We start from the raw sequence: 18,613 nt of genomic DNA, 5'->3' as shown, positions 1-18,613 counted from the left end.
ACTGCGCCATCAGGGAAGCCCAAAACTTGTTTTTTAAAAAAATACAATTTCAATGAATATAAAATCCTTGGGTCAATCTTACTCTTCTTAAGGATTTTGTCAGTCTTCTCCCATGTTGATTGATGATAAGGAACAGCCAAATTTTCCCCTTTTATAAGTTAGTTGATCTTTTGGCCTGGCCGTCCAAATAATTCTTTAATTATTTAAAGAATTAAATTAAATTAAATTCTTTAATTTAAGTCCAATAACTTTACTGGGATACACTGCAATGCTGACGGTTCTATGTTAATTTTTCCTGGGTATACAGTGCGTCCTTTCAAACTGTAGATTCAAGTTCTCCTTTCTGGAAACCTTTAAATTTTTATTTTGTCTATTATTTGTTTCCTTCTTCAGGGAATTTTTGTACTTTTCATTCATAAGTCTAAACTATTTCTGTTTTCACGTTGCTCACTCCTTTTCTGTTTTCTATACACTATCTTGGTTAACATTTTTTTTTTTTTTTTGCAGTACGCGGGCCTTTCACTATCGTGGCCTCTCCCGTTGCGGAGCACAGGCTCCAGACGCGCAGGCTCAGCGGCCATGGCTCACAGGCCCAGCCGCTCCGCTGCATGTGGGATCTTGCCGGACCGGGGCACGAACCCGTGTCCCCTGCATTGGCAGGCAGACCCTCAACCACTGCGCCACCAGGGAAGCCCTGTCTTGGTTAACTTTTAACTTGCCTTCATTTCTTTGATGGGTTTTATTTTTCCCTTCACTTTCTTTCTTGAACTTAGGTTTTTTTGCCTACTGACTTGCCATTTCTTCCCTGAGCTCCTGTACTTCCGATTTGTGCTCCAGCTCTTTACAGCAGTAAACTGACATTTTTCTTTAATTTGTGAAATATTTCATCATAATTTCACTTGTTCTGTGCCAGTGTTTTTCTAGTGAGTGCTGGTCATCATCATCTTTCTGTTTTTTCATGTTTCTTCATCTTCTAAGTAATTATGTTTGACTAGATCCTGAACTGGTCCATTTTTGATTACTCATTTTTGAAGGTGGTTTATTCTAGACCAGTTATTTGAAGAAGACTCACTTGGGAGAAGAGCCAGAGCCCGTTCAGAGGAACGGGAGTGTTCTTTCTTTTTCTGGCGGGATGGTATACGTGGACACACAGAATGGGGACGGGTATTCCTGAGCTTCTCTCTCTCTCCAAAGAGACAGGCAGCTGTGAGGGGTGTTCACAGCACAGAGTCCTCTCCTTCCTGTCGTCACAGCTCAGCCTGCTCCCCACAAATGTTACTTGAGATAAGTCCTCCTTCAGTCCATGCTCCTCTGCATCTTGGTATCAAACTGCACCCGGTGAAGCTTCTGCCACCAGCCTGTGCACTCATGTCCACCATTTCAAACTAAACATTTTGGTTTTGAACCCCAGGGTGCATCCCTCACCTTAGAAAGTACTATTTTCTACTTGAGTTTTCTTTTCCTAAGTTCTGCAGCTGCAAGTGTCTTCTGTCTACTTCCTCTCATACTCCTGGTCCAATCTTTCAAAAACCCTTTCCACTTATTTTCTGGTTTAGGGTTTCAGACATCTCCTAATTTCTTCAAAGACAGAGTTTTCATTTCTGGGTTTTTCTTCCCCCTCCTAGTTGCTTGGGGTAATTTTCCAGGGGAGGAAGAAGAAAGGCTTACTTCACAAACTGTCCCAGTAAGACCGCTTAATAAAAAATTAACTTTGTTCTGCTGAATGCTTCAAAAATCGCGTTTCTGATACTATTTTCTAATTACATATGCTTCAGGTACAACATGCATGCTAATGAAAGTGAACCTCAAATACATGTGCAATGAAGCAAAGCTGATGTTCCAGATTACATTTTAATAGTCCCAAAGAAAATGGAAAACTGCAACTGCATGCTTGTGCAAAGCTGACAGAGGGAAAACGCAACACGGTGGTAGGGTCCAGTACCCCGGCTTCACAGTGCTAGCCGACCTTCCCTTTCCACCACGAGAACCAAAGGAACAAAGTTCACACTGACTTAACGTTCAGGGTCGCGCCAGAATATCCTGGGGCGGGGGGGGGGGGGGGTTCCTCTGTTTGGGAGGTAATGGATGCAACCGCCTGGGTCAAGTTCACAGAGGTCCCTCCTGCTCGACACGTCGGGTCGGATGTGTCCCAGGAACCGAAGCCGCGGCTCGGAAAGCGTCTTAAGCACAACTCAACTAAGCACGGTGCCCAGGACTAGGGTTGGTACGCCTCCGGTCGCTGCCCTCTCAAGACGGCGCGCTGGCGTCCGTCAAAGTCATCCAAAGCCGGGCGACAGGGCACCGCGGCCCAGGAGGGAGCCCCACCAATCCCTGTGGGAAAGCTGCCGCAACGCAGGGCCCGAATTTCACCGCAGACCGCAGCCTCGGAGCACCCGCCCTCCCGGCACCCCTTACCGCGTTGCCGATGCTGCTGCCGCTGCCGCTGCTTGGCTCGGACTCCACGAGGCTGGAGCCACAGGACCGGGCCGAGGCAGCCGTCGTCTGGCCGGGTGGGAGGCGCGGCCCGCCGGGCTGCAACGGCGGCGCCGCGGGGCCCGGCGCGTCCTCGGCCTCGTTGCCGCCGTGGTACACAACCCGGCTCTCGGAAGCGTGGATGCTCTGGGCACAGCCCATGCTGGAGGCGGCGTCTCCGACACGCTGGCGGGTAGCCGCGAAACAGTCAGTAAACGGCCGGCCCGGTGCCTCGCGGCTGCCGCGAGCGCCCTATCATCGCCGCCTGGGCGGGAGGCGGCGAGCGCGGGTCTCGCGCCAGGAAGTGCGGCCGCCCCTTTTATCGCGGTGCGGGAGCAGCAGCTGCGGCGGTGGGGTGGGGGCGGTGGGGCGGGCAGCGCACCGCGGCCGCCCCTCCGAACATGCCCTTCCTGAAGCGGGAGCCCTTAGCCTCCTCCCTCACATCGCCGCGCTCGCCTCTGCCGAGCCGCGCTTCCGGGGAATTTCGGGGGAGGAGATTTGAGCTCTCCCGACCCGAGTGTAGGCGAGTCCCCCGAGGGAGGTGAGATCCCTGCTGCGCCCGCTCACGGCCCGTTCCCGCTCCGCGGCGCTTTAGCAGCCGACTCTCGAGGCTCGGGCACCCACGCCGCTCCGCCTGCCGCCCCGCGAATAAATGCTCCTGGTGTCAGGGCTGGTGGCGGAGAAAGCTAGCCTAGATCTCTCGCCGTTGAGGGGTAGGGGCCAAAGGAAGCCGGTTGGGGCGACGAGGCAGCGTCCGCCCGGGTAGGGAAGGAGAGACCTCGGCTCCAGTCGGATCTGAAGCCGTGCCGTCGAGAAGCACTGAAGCGGCGGCGCTCACCCGGGAGGTGCGGACAGAGCGGCTCCGGCTCCGTTTGCCGGGCCGGGTCTTCCCGGCAGCACGCCGCGCCCAGCCCCCAGCTGCGACCTCCAGCGGGTGCTGGCGTCAATGCAAAGCAGCTGGGGCGCCCGCTGCCTCCTCCCGGGCCCCTCCCGCCACTGAGCAGGCGCGGCCACAACGGGAGGGGCGCTGCCTGGCTGCGGGGAGAAAGACTTGCCCAAGGCCACACACAGCCACCCCGAGCCGGTGGGCTCTGATCTCGGGCCTGCGGGCACCAAAACCCACACCAATGGGTTCGAAACCGGCTCCGGCTTGTAACTTAGCAGCTGCATGACTAACAGATAAGTAGAGATAACGGTCACTATCTCGGAGCTATTAAAGAGGCCGGTGGAAGGACCTCTGTTTCCGGTGGTCCCAGGCAGATGGGGTCCGGGCGTCATTATCGGGGGCCGCAGTCCTTGTGCGTTCCCTCTGGCGCCAAGACCTGGAGCACCATGCCCGCCTACACAGGCGACCGGGAGGCTGTGATGCTGGGATGCTAAGAAGCTACATTTAGGGGCAAGCTGGGGATGCCGTCCCACTCTCCTCTTAACCAAAGGACGGGGCGCCCAAGGCCCCAAAGGCTCCTTGCTTGCGGGAGCAGAACCAGGCGTCCGCCGTGCCGGGCGCGGCCTGTGATGACGCGAGACGCGTTGGCAGAACTACATCCCACACATATCGCCAGCGGCTCGCTGTGTGACTTTGAGCGAATCACTTAGCCTCTCTGTGCCTGGGTCTCCTCCCACGATCAGCGAGAGGGTGGCACTCCTGGGCGTCCATCAAGGACCCCGGAGCAGCCCACCTCGGACCCGCCCTTTCTCCCGCCCTCCCTGCGGCTCCCGGTCAGCCGAGACCCCGACGCGACGGGTCCCTTCCTCTCCCGCCGTCCACACCTTTCCTAGCGCGGCCCTGGCAAGACCCTGAGGTGCCAGGGCTCCCGCCTCCAGCCCGGCTACTGTAAAGACCCGGACGCGTGCTCCAGGCTGGAGTCCCTGTTGCAGCGCTGAGACTGCCAGACGGGCTCAGGAGGCGGGTTCCCTGCGGTGACTCGGGCTTCAAGACGAGCCTAAGATCCACAGCCCTGGCGTCCCTCGAGCCGGGATATTCCGGGCCGGAGGTGCGCACTGGGCAGTTTCCTGAGGGCGGCAGAGCTCAAAGGCCGGGTAACCCGAGGGCAGTTTTGTGCTATTGGCCCTCTTTACTAGCCGAGCGGGCCCAAACCACTGGCACCTAACTTACACTATCAGGTTTAAGCACATTTAGTAGCATAAGCACATTTAGCAATCTTATATGTGCCTCCACGCCTTATAAAAGTACCAGCGGCTCAAAGAAGATGTCTTGAAAGACACAGAAAAAGAAATTTACCATCAATTGTAGTGTTTTCTGCCTCTGTTTTGCTGGGTTTTGAATGTAATTTTTCCAGGCAGAATCTGCACTCTTCTAAATAAAGAGTAACTGGTGAAGAAAACGCTTTGAACCGTCAGAGTGCTTGAAAGTCTATCTCACGCCCTCTGTCCTCCCCTCCCCACCTCACTGAGAAGCCGGGCCTTGATGACTCCCGGCACTGACCTTGCCTCCTCCAGGGGCTTCAGGCTGCCCTCTGGGCTCCCCTTCGCAGGTAGGACCTCGGTTTCCTGGGCTCACCTTGGAAATCCTTGATCCCTGCTCTAATTCGGGGTGGGGACCCTTATCCCCAGCCCCACCTCGCTGGCCTCCTGCGCTGCCCTTTGCTGTCCTGAGCTGGACTCTTGCCCTCTCTGTTGCCAGAGACCTGTTGGATGGCAGCGTTAACTGATTTCCAGCTCTGCAATTTGGAGACTCTAGACTTAGAAAGCTAAGGCTAAGAACAAAGCAGGAGCAGACAGCAACGGCAGGAGTCCTCTGCCCACTTCTGGGGTCACAAGGAACAACCGCCCACTCACTTTCATCCATACTCTGGAACTCAGCCTGGGACACTCCAGGAAGTCACAGTCTCTCCCTGCCACCCCCCATCTCAGCTTCAACTGCCTAACATCAGTTCCACCCCACCCCTCCTTCCCTGGCCATAATCTGCACCTTGAGGTCCCTGAACACTTCTCTACCCAGTTTCCCCAGACCTCAGTGACAGGGGACACAAAAGGGGTCACAATGACAGAACTAACCCAAACCTCACTGGCATGGGCCACCCACTGGCTCACCCAGGACTCCTGATCCCCTATGAAGAATCCCAGCCCGTGCGGTATGTAGGGGGCTCACGAACCATCCCACTCCTGCTGCAGGAGAGGCACCCCCAGCCATGTGGGTACCCGGAAGTTCCATGGCACCAGGAGAACATACTCCTCCACCACCCCCCCAATCCATTCCCCCAAGCAGAGGTGCTTGACGCCCACCAGGCTCAGAATTGTAGTTGAAGGTCAACTTCAATTTGGTGGTTTTTTTTGGAGCACAGGCTCCGGACGCGCAGGCTCAGCGGCCATGGCTCACGGGCACAGCCACTCCGCGGCATGTGGGATCTTCCCAGACCGGGGCACGAACCCGTGTCCCCTGCATCGGCAGGCGGACTCTCAACCACTGCGCCACCTGGCAAGCCCCCAGTTTGGTTTTTGTTTTTTTTAATGTGGACCATTTTTAAAGTCTTTATTGTATTTGTTACAATATTGCTCCTGTTTTGTGTTTTGGCTCCTTCGCCAGAGGCAAGTGGATCCCAGCTCCCCAACTAGGGATCCAACCGGCACTCCACCCCACCCCACCCACATAGCCCTGCACTAGAAGGAGAAGTCTCAACCACTGGATCTCCAGGGAAGTCCCCTCGAGCAGTTCTTACTCTGAGGTCTCAGGCATGAGGTCAGTGGGGCCGGGAAAGAAGTCACCCAAGGGACAGAGGCCAGCCTGGGCCCCCACCCACCCACTAGCACAGGCCATTCCCAGGAGACTCCTCAGTCCTCATGGCCGCTTCACCAGTTCATGAGAGACATGAAGATGCAGGGTCCCACACAGCTTTATTCTATCTAAAACCCAAACCGACTCCGTTTCCACACCTCTTACACTTAAGCTGACCCTTTTTACAACCGATGCTCCCTCCTGGCTTTATTTCCTCCTCCACCCAGGAGTCAGCGTTCAAAGACTGCTATTGGCACTCTGTTTTCTACTCCTCTCCTCGCCTTCCCCATTGAACTGGACTTGAAGCAGCACAAGTGGGAGAGATCCTGCACCCTGAGGTGTGAACCCCAGCCCTGCCATACATCCCCTCTCCAAGCTGCTTTCCTCTACTGTAAATCTGGGATTAAGGATATCTACCTCTCAGGGATTAAATGGGCTAACTGACATCAGGTGCCTAGAATAATTACTGAGCGCCTGCATCTTAGCTCCCACCTTCTCCTGGGTCCTTTCAACACCACCTTCCTCCAGGCCTCCGCACAGACTGCCAGCAACTGCTGGAGGAAATGAAATGACCCCGAGGTTCAATACCCCTACAAATCTGTGGCATCAGACTTCACCAGGTTCATTTCTCTAGCTTTCAAACTTTTGTACAATGTAATTTTTTTAATGTCTTTATTGGAGTATAATTGCTTTACAATGTTGGTTAGTTTCTGCTGTATAACAAAGTGGATCAGCTGTATATATACATATATCCCCATATCCCCTCCCACTTGCGTCTCCCTCCCACCCTCCCTATCGCACCCTTCTAAGTGATCACAAAGCACCGAGCTGATCTCCCCGTTCGATGCAGCTGCTTCCCACTAGCTATCTATTTTACATTTGGTAGTGTATATATGTCAATTCTATTCTCTCACTTCGTCCCAGCTTACCCTTTCCCCTCTCCGTGTCCTCAAGTCCATTCTCTACGTCTGCGTCTTTATTCCTGTCCTGCCCTAGGTTTCTACAATGTAATTTTTAAATTGTTTTAAAATTACACATTTTATAATTTACACATTAATACGTGCTAGAAAAATAGTAAAAAAAAAAAATCAAACTTAGCAGAAGTATATAAAGTGTGCAGAGGCAAAAGAGAGTCTCTCTTCCTTCCCCACTCCCTTCCTTCCGTAGAGGTAACTACTGTTAACAGTTTGGACCATATGCTTCCAGACCTGTTTCTATGTTAAATATTATACACACACACACACACACACACACACACACACACACACACACACAGCTATTAGGATATCACAAACAGGGCTGCCGTGAACATCCTTGAATGTATCTTTTTCTGTAAAGTGGACTGCTAAAAGTTGAATTGCTTGGTGAAAAAGTTATGTACCCCTCAGCCCACCCCAGCTCCAGAAGGGATGAGGGGAAATGAAAACATAGAGCCTGGCTGAGCTGAGGGACTGAGAAGGGGGAGCTCTTTGGACATGCCCTCTGCTCCTGGATAAGGGGGATCCAGCCACCCCCAGATGCAAGGCCTCTGTTGATCATCCTCTCCAGGCCCCTGGCCTCCTTATCTTTATTTCTGTCTGTACTCCCAAGCCTTTAGTAAAGTGTTTGAATGTTCCAGCCTTTCTCAGATAAGGGAGGGAATGGATGATCCACACCTAGGCCAGAACTGTAAGGAGGGAGCAGCACTTCCTATAGGTGAGAACAGTAGAGAGGAGCCCCCAGATGCTGTCCTCTCACTCCAGAATTCAGACGTACACCTGCATTTCTCTCCTCTATTTGGCTCCAGACCTTGGTACTCGTGGTTCTCCTGGAGCTCAGGATTGACAACCTAATGTGGACCCCCTTCCTCAAAACGACCTTATTAGCTCCTGCCGTCTCAGACTCCTCCACTCCCAACAAGGAGCTCTGCCCCCAGTGCCAGCTCCCTGGCTCCATCCACACTTGCCCACCACACCAGGGGGTCATATCCTCTCCCACCTACTGGAGAAAGTCCCAAATTCCTAACACTGCTGTATTTGTTTGTAAAGGTCAGAGACCAACTCCACTAGCTCAGCCAGGGTAGGTATTTACTGCTTCATTTCCCAAGAATACCAGAAGGGAAGAATACAGGGACCCAGATGCCACTAGGACCGTCTCGCTGTCCTAACACCTCAGCTCTGCAGATGCAGTTTGCTGTGATGCTGCGAGCATGGCCTTTGGGAGCCCTAGTCTCTACCTCCACAGCCCCACAGCAACACCGTTGCTTTCCACACCACAGGGAGTTCCTTGTCCCAAGTTCCTAATTTGTTATGTCCCTAATCCCAGGCCCCCATCACAGGGCCCCATGCTTACAAGGGTCCCAATCTCGGTTTAATGCTCAGCTGTGACCATCTTAAAATTCTTAATAAGTGCTGAATGAGGAGCCCCATATTTTCATGTCGCACTGGATCCCACAAATTCTGTGGCCAGTTCTGCCTACCTCCTCTGAAAAGTACACTGTCCAGGTGTGTGCAGGGGGAGACAAGCATGGGGCAGTGCGGGGGAGGAATCTGGTATCTTGGGGGAAATTCACAGGGTCTGCCCTGCAGGTCATGTTGTTATTTAATAAAAACAGTCCATGCCTCCCTCTACCCTGGACCCAGTGCCCCAGCCCTGGCTCCGTCCCTGGCCTCACTCCACCTCCCGGGTAGGTGGGACCGGCCTCAGGTTTCCTCAGGAATGGCCGTCTCAAGAAGCAGGTCACAGGGGGTCAAGTGACACGCCAAGGTCACACAGCTGGATGGGGCACAGCCAGGACCCATGAAGTCCTCCAGCTCTTGTTCTTTCCCTGGGGGCTCATCCCAACCCACCCAGCCTCCCAACCGCCCAGCCTGTGGCTCTCAGCCAAATTCCACCTGAAAAGAGCACTTGGTTTCTGGGGGCCAGGATCGCTGTTGACTGCCCCTCCTTCAGGGCAGGAGCAGGGGAGCAACACAGGGTCTCTTGGCCTGGAGGAGGAGAGCAGTGTGTCCAGAGAGCCCTGAGATGTAACCTGTGACAGCGATGACACCAGCCAGCCTGTGTGACAAGCACTTCACATGTGTGAGCTCACGTATTCCTCAAAACGGCCCCATGAAGTGGTTACTATTGCTCCTCCCGCTCCCCTACCCCTGCCCCCATTTTACAGACGAAGACACTGAGGTTTTTTAGAACGAGAGCTGATGCAGGTCTTTAATAACCCAATACCCACCCTTTACAAAGGCTCTTAAAAACAGAAGATGCTTCTTTAATACAATGAAGCATATTTATTTCCAGCTAAGAACTTTCAAGATATTTAATAGTGAAGCAGTAGAACACTCCCCAGGGCTGGGACTCAGCGGGTCTACTCTAAAGAGTGCCCCAAGACCAAGAAGCACTTGACTAGAACATAATTAATGGATTCAGAAATAAAACAAAAGGCAACAACCAGCGCTGCTATTAGCCAATGTTATCTAGATGGTCTGAGAAGTGCAATGAGACGTGGCTTAGAAATTAGAGCACAGATATTGGAACTGGAGATAAAATTGATCATTAATGGCAAGTAATGTCGCTTTATACTCAGGATACTCAGAAATCAATTCAAGAGTTATCAACATGAAAGGTTTCCCTACAGTGACCAGATTAAAAGTAAAAAGTAGTACTCTAGACTATCAATGGCCCAATAGAAAATATAATGACAAAAATCACACTAAGTGCCGGGTTCTGGCTCGGCCCTTATATGGAACCCATGTTTCCCCAGACCTCACCTTGGTCACCATGGTGGTAATGACCCACATTTTGCTGGCTCTTTCCCCCTCTACTAAGGCAGGCCTCCAGCCTCCTGCAACGTTTCAGCCAGTTGCTTCTGGGAGTGTCTGAGGGGGTCTGGGGTGAGGCAGTGAGATCACCCCCCACTCTCTCTCTTCTGCTGGCACCCCACACCATGTTAACAGCTGGGCCCTGGCACCGACTCCTGAGGCTGTGAAAGCTGAGGCCCTGGAGTCCTCAGGGTGCTGAAGCTCCTCTGGGCTCCAGGCACAAGTCGGGGAAAAGACACACTTACAGGGTCACCAGCCGCGTCTCAGGTTGCCCAAGACTCTCCTCTCCAGGTTTTCACACTGAACGTCCTGCACCCTGGGAAACCCTCAATCCCAGGCAAACCAGGCCGACCGGTCACCCTACACCTTCATACACACGCGTGTGCGCACACACACAGTGTCTCACTTTGTCTCCTAGGCCCTGAAGGCATGCTGTTTGCGCCCTGTGTCTGGCAGAGTTTATATCTGGGCAAAGAGCCCTTCCAGCGTCAGTTCACAGATTTTCTACTGGGGACTCAGACTCACGCTCACCCCTGGGTAGAGCAGGGAGACCCCAGAGCCCTGCGGCTTCCCCGTTCTCCTCCCTCCCCTGACGCACATGCTCCTTCCCACCCCTTCCATCCACCCGCCACAGCTTAAACCTGGAATTTGCGCTACAAAGAAGCATCCCCGTCTAAATATCCCCAAAGCCCTGAGAGGATGATGTTGTCATCTTTTCGCTATTGGAGAGAACATGGAGGCTCGGGGAGGTTAAGTAACTTGTCCTAGGTCACACAGAGAGCAGACGGCAGAACCTGGGTGCACACTGTGCCCTAACTGACGCCAAAGCCCAACCTGTCCCTACTGTGCAAGCACTTCCATGAAAATAAGTTTTGGCGATAGTAAGTTACATACGGGAAACTGAGGAGCGAAACATCACTGATGCTTGAGAAGCAGCAAGTGAATATGATACACCCCAGAGCGACTGTGGGCTGCTTCAGTCCCAGGATAAACGGGAGGCAAAATGCAAAGCAGCACACTGTTCACCAAAAGTATTTGGGGCTTTTTAAATGTCAGCCGCAACGATCATGAATCACTCCTCTTAAAGCTCTTGATCCAAAGTAACCCTCCTTTTTCCTCTGGCCTCTCTCCTGATTCATCAAGTTGCTTCTGATGGCCTGAATCACCCGCCCTGAGTTCTGGGTCTCAGGCCTCCCACCTCCCATGGGAAAACTGTCATTCCCTTCTCTCGGGAGGGGTGTCCTGTATAAGTGTGCCCAAGCCTGCTTGCAGGGGAGAGAAGACTTTGGAGGGGAAAGACTCCAGCCTAAGAAGCAGTGCAGCTGGAAAAAGTCACAGTAGCAGGCTGGGCCTCATAATAACCGGGGTCCCAGATTCATCCCTTCATGTACAGACTCTGCTGAGCGTCTAGCAAGTGTAGGCACTGGGCTGGATACTGCCGATACAGTGATGGCCAAATAGCCCCTGCCTATCAATGGAGCTCATAATCTGGGGTGGAAGGCAGGCTCCTTCATTCAACTCCATCAGAGTATAATTATAAGCTGATGAATGCTGTGACGTCCAAGGAGCTCTGATTGTGTAGTACAGTGGGAAATGACTTAACCTTGAACAGAGGAGAGTGAGCACCAGGATGTTTTCCCTGAGCTGAAATATGAATGGATAGCTGTTTTTCCTGCCCAGCACCCATTCATCCTTATAGCTACCTGATTTTCCTCTGGGAAACCACAGTCACGCCTAGTATCAACTCAAATTATTTGGGTGGAATGTTTAGTATGTACCACATCCCCAGCCACAGAAATTGATTTCGAGATAGGCACGTGATCCAATCCAGAGTTAATGTGTGTTGATGTTACTGCTTGAACCCCTGATCAAGCCATACCTGAAGTCCGAACTATGCTGGGACTTTTCGGCTTTAACCACTTCTGCTTTTGATTAAGCCTCTTTGGGTCTAAATTTTGGTCTCTTGCAATTAAAAATGTCCTATCTGGGCTACAAAGTAATTACATTAAAAAGTATATAGGAAGGAACATTCCAGGCAGAGGTAAGAGAAAGCACAGAGTACAAAGGCCCTGAAGTGAGAGGCAGGAGCAGGGTAGGTTCAGGAACTAGCCCCTTCTAAGCTGTTGGCCACTTTTCTGAAGCTCCTTACGATCATTTCCTTTTGAGCCTTCACAAGCACTCTGAGATGAGTATTACCATGCCTATTTTATAGATGAGGAAACTAAAACTCACACAGGGGAGGTGACCTGCTCCAGGTCACAGAATAAGGACACCAACCCAGGCCTCTCTGACTCTGAGATCCATGCTGTTCACCTTCATCTCACATGTTTCTGTCCCACATAGGATCTAACGGGACCTCCGTCCCTTCTTTTCCATCCCACTCCTCTGACCAGCTGGTTTCTAGTTGGGTTCAGCCCATGGAGGCACAGAAGAGGTTAGAATGCAGGAGGAAGGGGAAAGCCAGTCTGGCTCTGGCAGCATCACGGCAGTGGCTGCAGCTGGGTTGGTGGCAACAGTAGCTGGCGGTGAGCATAGGGGCGGCACCTCTAGCAGCTCAGCAGCAAGGTGTGTGTCCTCCTGGGGCCTGGCAGCTTCCTGATCCCTTTGGAAACACCCTTGTCATGCTTCTGTGTCTCCCGCTCTTCCAACACCTTTTAGCCAATTCCTCTCATCAACACTGCTTTGCCTGAGATATCTCGAGTGGTTTGTATTTTGCTGGCTGGCCATGGATTGATGTAATCATTGATAGGGTGACTGTTACAAACAGTCTCACTGGCAGAAGGTGTTACTGCCAGCTGCTGCCGGGGTAGTCTGCTGGGCTCAACAAACAGCGGATAATGCAGGGATGGCAGGGATGGGGTCTGATCTTGCTCTGCCTGCCTTCAGAGCTTTTAAGTACCGAGCCATAGCAACTTCTCATTAAGGCAGGGAAGCCTGTCTGCCTCCTACTGAGCCAGACTTCAAGGGCTTGAGTTAACTCTGGAGAATTATGTCCCAGGCTGCCCATGGACTTAAGGTGACTCTAGAGAGAAAAGTTTTCACAGAGAATCAGAATTTTAGTTCCAGACTCAAGATCACCTAGGCCAGGACCAACAGGTTGTGATGAAATAGCCTGCCCAAGAGTCAGAACTGCATTCACCCCTGACTGCCACCAGCTCCTGTGTGACCTGACTTGAGAAAGTCCCCCTCCCACTCCAGTCCCCACCTATGAAAGGAGGAGCTGAACCATGGCAGACACGGTGTGTTTCCTCCCCAACACACCGTGAAGGGCCTGGGAAGCCGTTCTCCTCTCACCTGCTTCCCAGGCCCTTCCCAGCCCATGGGGTGATGCTTGATGGGTTCCAGCCAATCGCAGTCACTCCTTTCCCCGTGTCAGAGATTGGTTTAGTCATGAGCACGCGACACACCCCTGGTCAATGGGATGTAGGGGGTCTCTGGGGGATGGTGCGGAGAGGGGTTTCTGGGAAGGTTTTCCTCACTCTGAAAATAGAGACATGAGAGAGACACCTGACTGCTTTCTGCCTACAGAAGGGGTGGGCAAGAAAGGGATGCCTGGTGCTGTTTCAGCAACCTGACCACCGTGAGGGAGAGCTGCCAACACCTGAGGGTGGCAGAGTGGAAAGATGGACAGAACCTGTGTCCTCGCTATCCTGAGTGTAATCCCATAACCGCCCAACATCTGAACTCCTTGTTAGGTGGCGTAAAACAGTTTCGTTGTGTAAGCTATTTTTAGTTGGGCCTTCTGTTATCTGCAGCCCAAAGCCTTCCACCTGACATATGAGGCCACCCGATGAACTTCCCTGTCCTTTTTAGATCTAACATTTTGTGATCCAGCTCCTCTTTTCAAAGGGGCAAGAGGGGACTTGTCCAAGGCCACACCATGAGTGTGGTGGAGCCAGGACCCCAAGCTGCTGCATTCTCTCCCACCATATACCCCTTTACCCCTTTGCGCGAGCCCTTCACGCAGTGATGGACATCAGTTCTTGTTTCAAAGAAATGCTTCATTTGTCACTCACAACTTCTCTGAGTTGAAAGGGAGTATGGGGCTGGATAAAGATGACCCTAGAGGACTTCCCTGGTGGCACAGTGGTTAAGAATCTGACTGCCAACGTAGGGGACACAGGTTCAAGCCCTGATCCAGGATGATCCCACATGTCGCAGAGCAACTAAGCCCCTGCGCCACAACTACCGAAACCTGCATGCCTAGAGCCCGTGCTCTGCAACAAGAGAAGCCACCGCAATAAGAAGCCCGTGTACCGCAACGAAGAGTTGCCCCCACTCGCTGCAACTAGAGAAAGTCCGCGCGCAGCAACGAACACCCAGCGCAGCCAACAATACATACATACATACATAAATTTATTAAAATGAAAAAAGATGACCCTATATAATTTCCCACCCTGCAGCCTGTCCCTCTGCATGGGTGCCCTTGGGACCCAGCAGAATACAGAAGTCTGGGTGGGGTCTGACTCTTTCCCAGCACATAATTACTAAGCTTGGCAGTGATGGTGCTGCTAGCGTCCATGGGCCACCCAACTACCGTGCTCCCAGCTGCAGCTGATCCAGAAGATCAGAGAGGGTGAGCTCAAAGAGGCTCCTCTTCCTTCTGAAATGTGAAAACTTGCCAGTCCCACATGAAGGCTACAGAGAGCTCAGAGAATCCTGATTTCTGGCCTCCCTTTGGTAGGAGACCAGACTTGTGTAAATTTAGTGTTCTCCTGGCCCACGGTGGCAACTTGTGAGATCCTCCTGGTTGCTGGCCACCCAAGGGATAGAACCTGGGAATCTCTGCTGGAATCAGCCCCATCCCAAAGGGAAGCAGGGAATCTCAGCCCGGAGAGAAAGGAGAAGGATTCCATCCCTCCACAGAGACTCAGCCACAGAGCTAGCTGGAGAATCAGGCAGAATCAAAGTCGTGTCACTGCAGCAAGGATTTTTCTTTAGTATTTTTACCTAACTATGACTATTTAGGCAGAGAAAAGCCGGGTTGTCTCTCCCCTCACAGTGCTTATTCTTAGACCCTGGACAACCAGGTCACATTTGTGAGGTTTGGAGTGACAGTCACAGAGGATGCCTGCAGCCCAGGAGCCCACCTTTCCCTCTTCAAGGCTGATGGTCTAAACTTACTCTCTGGTATCAGTCAAGGACTTTAGTTTGTAAGTCACAGAATCCAACACTGGCTGTTTTAAGCAAAAAAACGAAGGACTTTTGGGGAAGGGCTATCAGGATGCTTTGGGCTGTAAGCAGCAGAATAACAACAGGACTTCTTATGTCACATGACAAGAAGTCAGGCAACAGATGCTCCAGGACTGGTTCAGCGGTTGTGCGGTCACGTGGTCCCAACCCCCAACAGAGCCTGACGAGCCCCACCTCCTGGTACTTGCACCCTTGTGTAGCCCCTGCCCTGCTGTGAGGACTTCCCTGGTGGTCTGGAGGTTAAGACTCTGGGCTTCCACTGCAGGGGGGACGGGTTCCGTCTCTGGTTGGGGAACTAAGATGCCGTGTGCTGCACGGTGCGGCAAAAAAAAAAAAAACATACTAAAAAATAGCGCAGGGCTGTGTGGCCTGTAGGACACTGCAGAAATGACGGCATGTGACTTCAAGGCTGGCTACATGGTAAAAGTCACTGTGGTTTCCACCTCATTCTGTCCCTTGGATCATTTGCTCTGGAGGAAGCCAGCTGCTGTGGGGTGAAGACACTCAGGCAGCTGTAGGAGAGGCCCATGTAGAGAGGAACTGAGGCCTCTTACCAATAGCCTCGTGGGTGAGCCATCTTAGAAGTGGATCCTCTGGCCTGATCAGGCCTTCAACGGTCTGCAGCCCCGACCAACAGTTTGACCACAACCTTGTGAGAGAACCGGACCGGAGCCACCGGCTTAGCCACACCAAGCTGGGCCTTGGACTGAGTTTTTGCACATCACCCTCACCACGTGCATGCAGTAGGCATTATTATTTTCCTCATGCTGCAGAGCAGGAAACGGCACAACCAGGAGGTGGCTGAGATAGGATAAGACAAAGCCCTCCCTTTAGGGGTCAGGCTGGGAGAGCTGCCCCATCTCCTGCTTAACTGTAGCACTTCAGGGACCCCCTGTTCTAGGCCACTTGCCCTGGGTGTCTTGGACCCCAGTTATTCCTCCAGTATAGGGCTCTGCTAGTACCTCCCAAACTGCCTAGCTTTCTGGTGGGGCCAGTGGGAAATCTTTACTCCCAGGTTCGCTGAATCCATGTCTGCACTTACCCCTGCCTCGTGCATCCCCGAGCTGACAACTCACCCTCAGCCTTATCCACAAACCCAGACAGTTCCCGGGTTGCACAGGTGCTCCTGAAGGCAGTATGTCCAGGAACAGCGATGCTTTGTTAGAAACAAGGCCACCTGAGGCATGATGCAGCACCCCCAGGAGTAGATTCCATCCCAAAGTGGCCCTCGGGGAGGTCCCTGCAACAGCAAGGCCCATACAGGGCTGCTGCCAGCGACATCGTCTGGTGCCAGGTCTCTCCTGGGGGTTTAGGCTTATGCAACTCTTTCTAGGATTTAATTTCCTTTTTCTTTTTTGGTCTCTATGTTCGTTACTATGCCCGTGTCTGAATGAGTTTTGTGCAACTCCTATGTAAGCGGGTAAGAAGTAGCTAAACAGCCGGGAGCGGTAGGGTCGGAGAAGGACAGTGGGTCAGGCTGTCACCATTCATTGGAGAACCAGTGGCTTTCAAGTTGCTTCTTACGAAGGGAACAATTTTGTCAAAGGATATAAGCGCAGGAAGTACTGAAGCCTTTGGCGAGATGGGAGTAGAAACCTGACCACTCATCAGTCCCTCACTCCCAGGGGCAGCCTCCGAGGCAGCTCTGCGGAGAACAGTGAGCACTTTCAGGACTGCCCACCAAGACCCCACCCCCTGCACAACTGGCAGCGCAACAAACCAGCATCTGTCAAGGCTTTAGTCCTGTTTCCCTACCATTAGGATTAGGTGCAGCTTCATGTGCCAGAGAAGCCTAATTAGCAGCAGCCTATACAGCATAGACGTTGATTTTTCTCACTGGTCAACAAAGCCCAAAGGGAGTAATCAGAGATGCAGGCTCAGGTGATCCAGACTCAGGACCATCTGAGCGGCCGGAACTCACTGTGCAGGCACCGGTCTAGCAGCCCAGCCTTCTCGATCCCCAGCACGTGGCTGCGTCTCATGGTTCCAGGCCGCTTTCTCTCACGTTCACATGCTGGCCAGAAGGAGGTGACTGACTCCCCTGGTTTGCCCAGGACAGAGGGATGGCCCAGGACGTGGCACTTTCCGTGCTAAAACCAGGAGAGTCTCAGGCAAGCCAGGACGAGTGGGTCACCCTAGACGAAGGGCACTTTGTGGAAGTCATACAACATGTTTCTTCTATCTCACTGGCCAAAACTTAATCACGTGGCCCCGTTTAGCTGCACGGGAGGCCGGGAAATGGCGATTTTATTCTGGTGGCCATATGTTCAGTTAAACACTTAATATAAGAAAAGAGGGGGAAACAGATATTGGGATCAACAAGCAGTCCCTGCTGGTGTCCCTCCTTCATCCCAACCCGCCCTCTGAGCACGTCCTGCTGCTGCACCTCACACAGATGCAGGCTTTCCCCTTGCCTCTGACTTTTATTTTTCTGCTTGGCTGCAGTTAAAATTTCCCTCCGGCAATGTGGCTCCCAGCTGCCCTGGGTATCGTCACCCCAGCCTGTGCTTAATCCAGGCCGGAGACTGGACTGCTGGAGTCACAGCCTCCTGAACCACCTCAACTAAACTGCCACCCAGGCCGGATGCTAGGCTTCCTTATTGAAGAGCTTCAAAGGCAAGGAAGTCTCAAGGTTCGTCGGCAAGGCAAGAAGGGCAAAAACAGCCGTCTCTTTCCTCCCCTCCCCTCCCTTCTCTTTCTCTTCCTTCCCTTTCCCTTTCCATCCTCCTTATCAGACATCAGGTACTAAAGGTACCATGATAAATGAAACAGACACAGTTCCTGCATCCAAGAGATTACACAATAGCCTATGGAACAGACAGTGAAACAATCCTGTATAACAGGTATGACAAGGACCAAGATAGAAAACCAGTGCTGTGGGGTGCCTAGAACAGATCCCCAATCCAGATTTGGGGGTTCAGAGGGTTTCCTAGAACAGAAGACCAAATTTGGTCCTGAGGGACAAGTAGGGGCTGAGTCCTGACGGATGAGTAGAATGAGCTAAGTGGGAGAAGGGAGTGTTCCAGTACAGGAGGCAGCCTGTAGAAAAGCCACAAGGCAGGAGAGAATGTGGTCCCTTCAAGGGACTGGAAGCAGCTCAGGGAGGTTGGAACTAGGAGAAGGGAGGGGCTGTGCTGGGAAGTGGCTAGAGATGAAATGAGGGCGGTCATCAGGGGCTGGATCACAACCGTCCTCATGAGCCATGATGAGGAGTTGGCACTTTGCCTGAAAGGACCACCTGGGCCATCTGCCTCTTAACCACCCAGTTGCCCTAGTACTCTCAGCTGTCATCCAGGGCTTGTCCTGGGTCAATCCCATCATGAACTGGCCTGGTGGGCAGTGGCTGATAGAAGACAAGAGTGTAGCTGGACCCCTAGGAAGGTATCCTGCCTGGTCAGGCCAGAGCTGAAGATGAGCC

General features: G+C 52.6%; 1 protein-coding gene across 3 annotated transcripts in view; it reads right to left on the bottom strand.

Moving 5' to 3' along the window:
* Nucleotides 1–18,613, bottom strand: part of PDE8A (phosphodiesterase 8A) — a 134,775-nt gene that overhangs the window by 91,999 nt on the left and 24,163 nt on the right. The window contains exon 1 of one of the 3 annotated variants that reach the window (XM_073801435.1): nt 2,416–3,249. The exons of 1 other annotated variant lie outside the window; for it this stretch is intronic. In XM_073801435.1, the coding sequence (XP_073657536.1) occupies nt 2,416–2,634 (219 nt within the window). In that variant the 5' untranslated portion in view covers nt 2,635–3,249. Of the gene's footprint in view, nt 1–2,415; nt 3,250–18,613 lie in introns of those variants that run through there. One more of the 3 variants, XM_019945911.3, reaches the window with a different exon arrangement.

The sequence above is a fragment of the Tursiops truncatus genome, chromosome 2, assembly GCF_011762595.2.
Source record: "Tursiops truncatus isolate mTurTru1 chromosome 2, mTurTru1.mat.Y, whole genome shotgun sequence".
NCBI lineage: Eukaryota > Metazoa > Chordata > Mammalia > Artiodactyla > Delphinidae > Tursiops > Tursiops truncatus.
The sequence above is the reverse complement of the archived record's forward strand: the minus strand, read 5'-3'. Positions and strand labels throughout refer to the sequence as shown.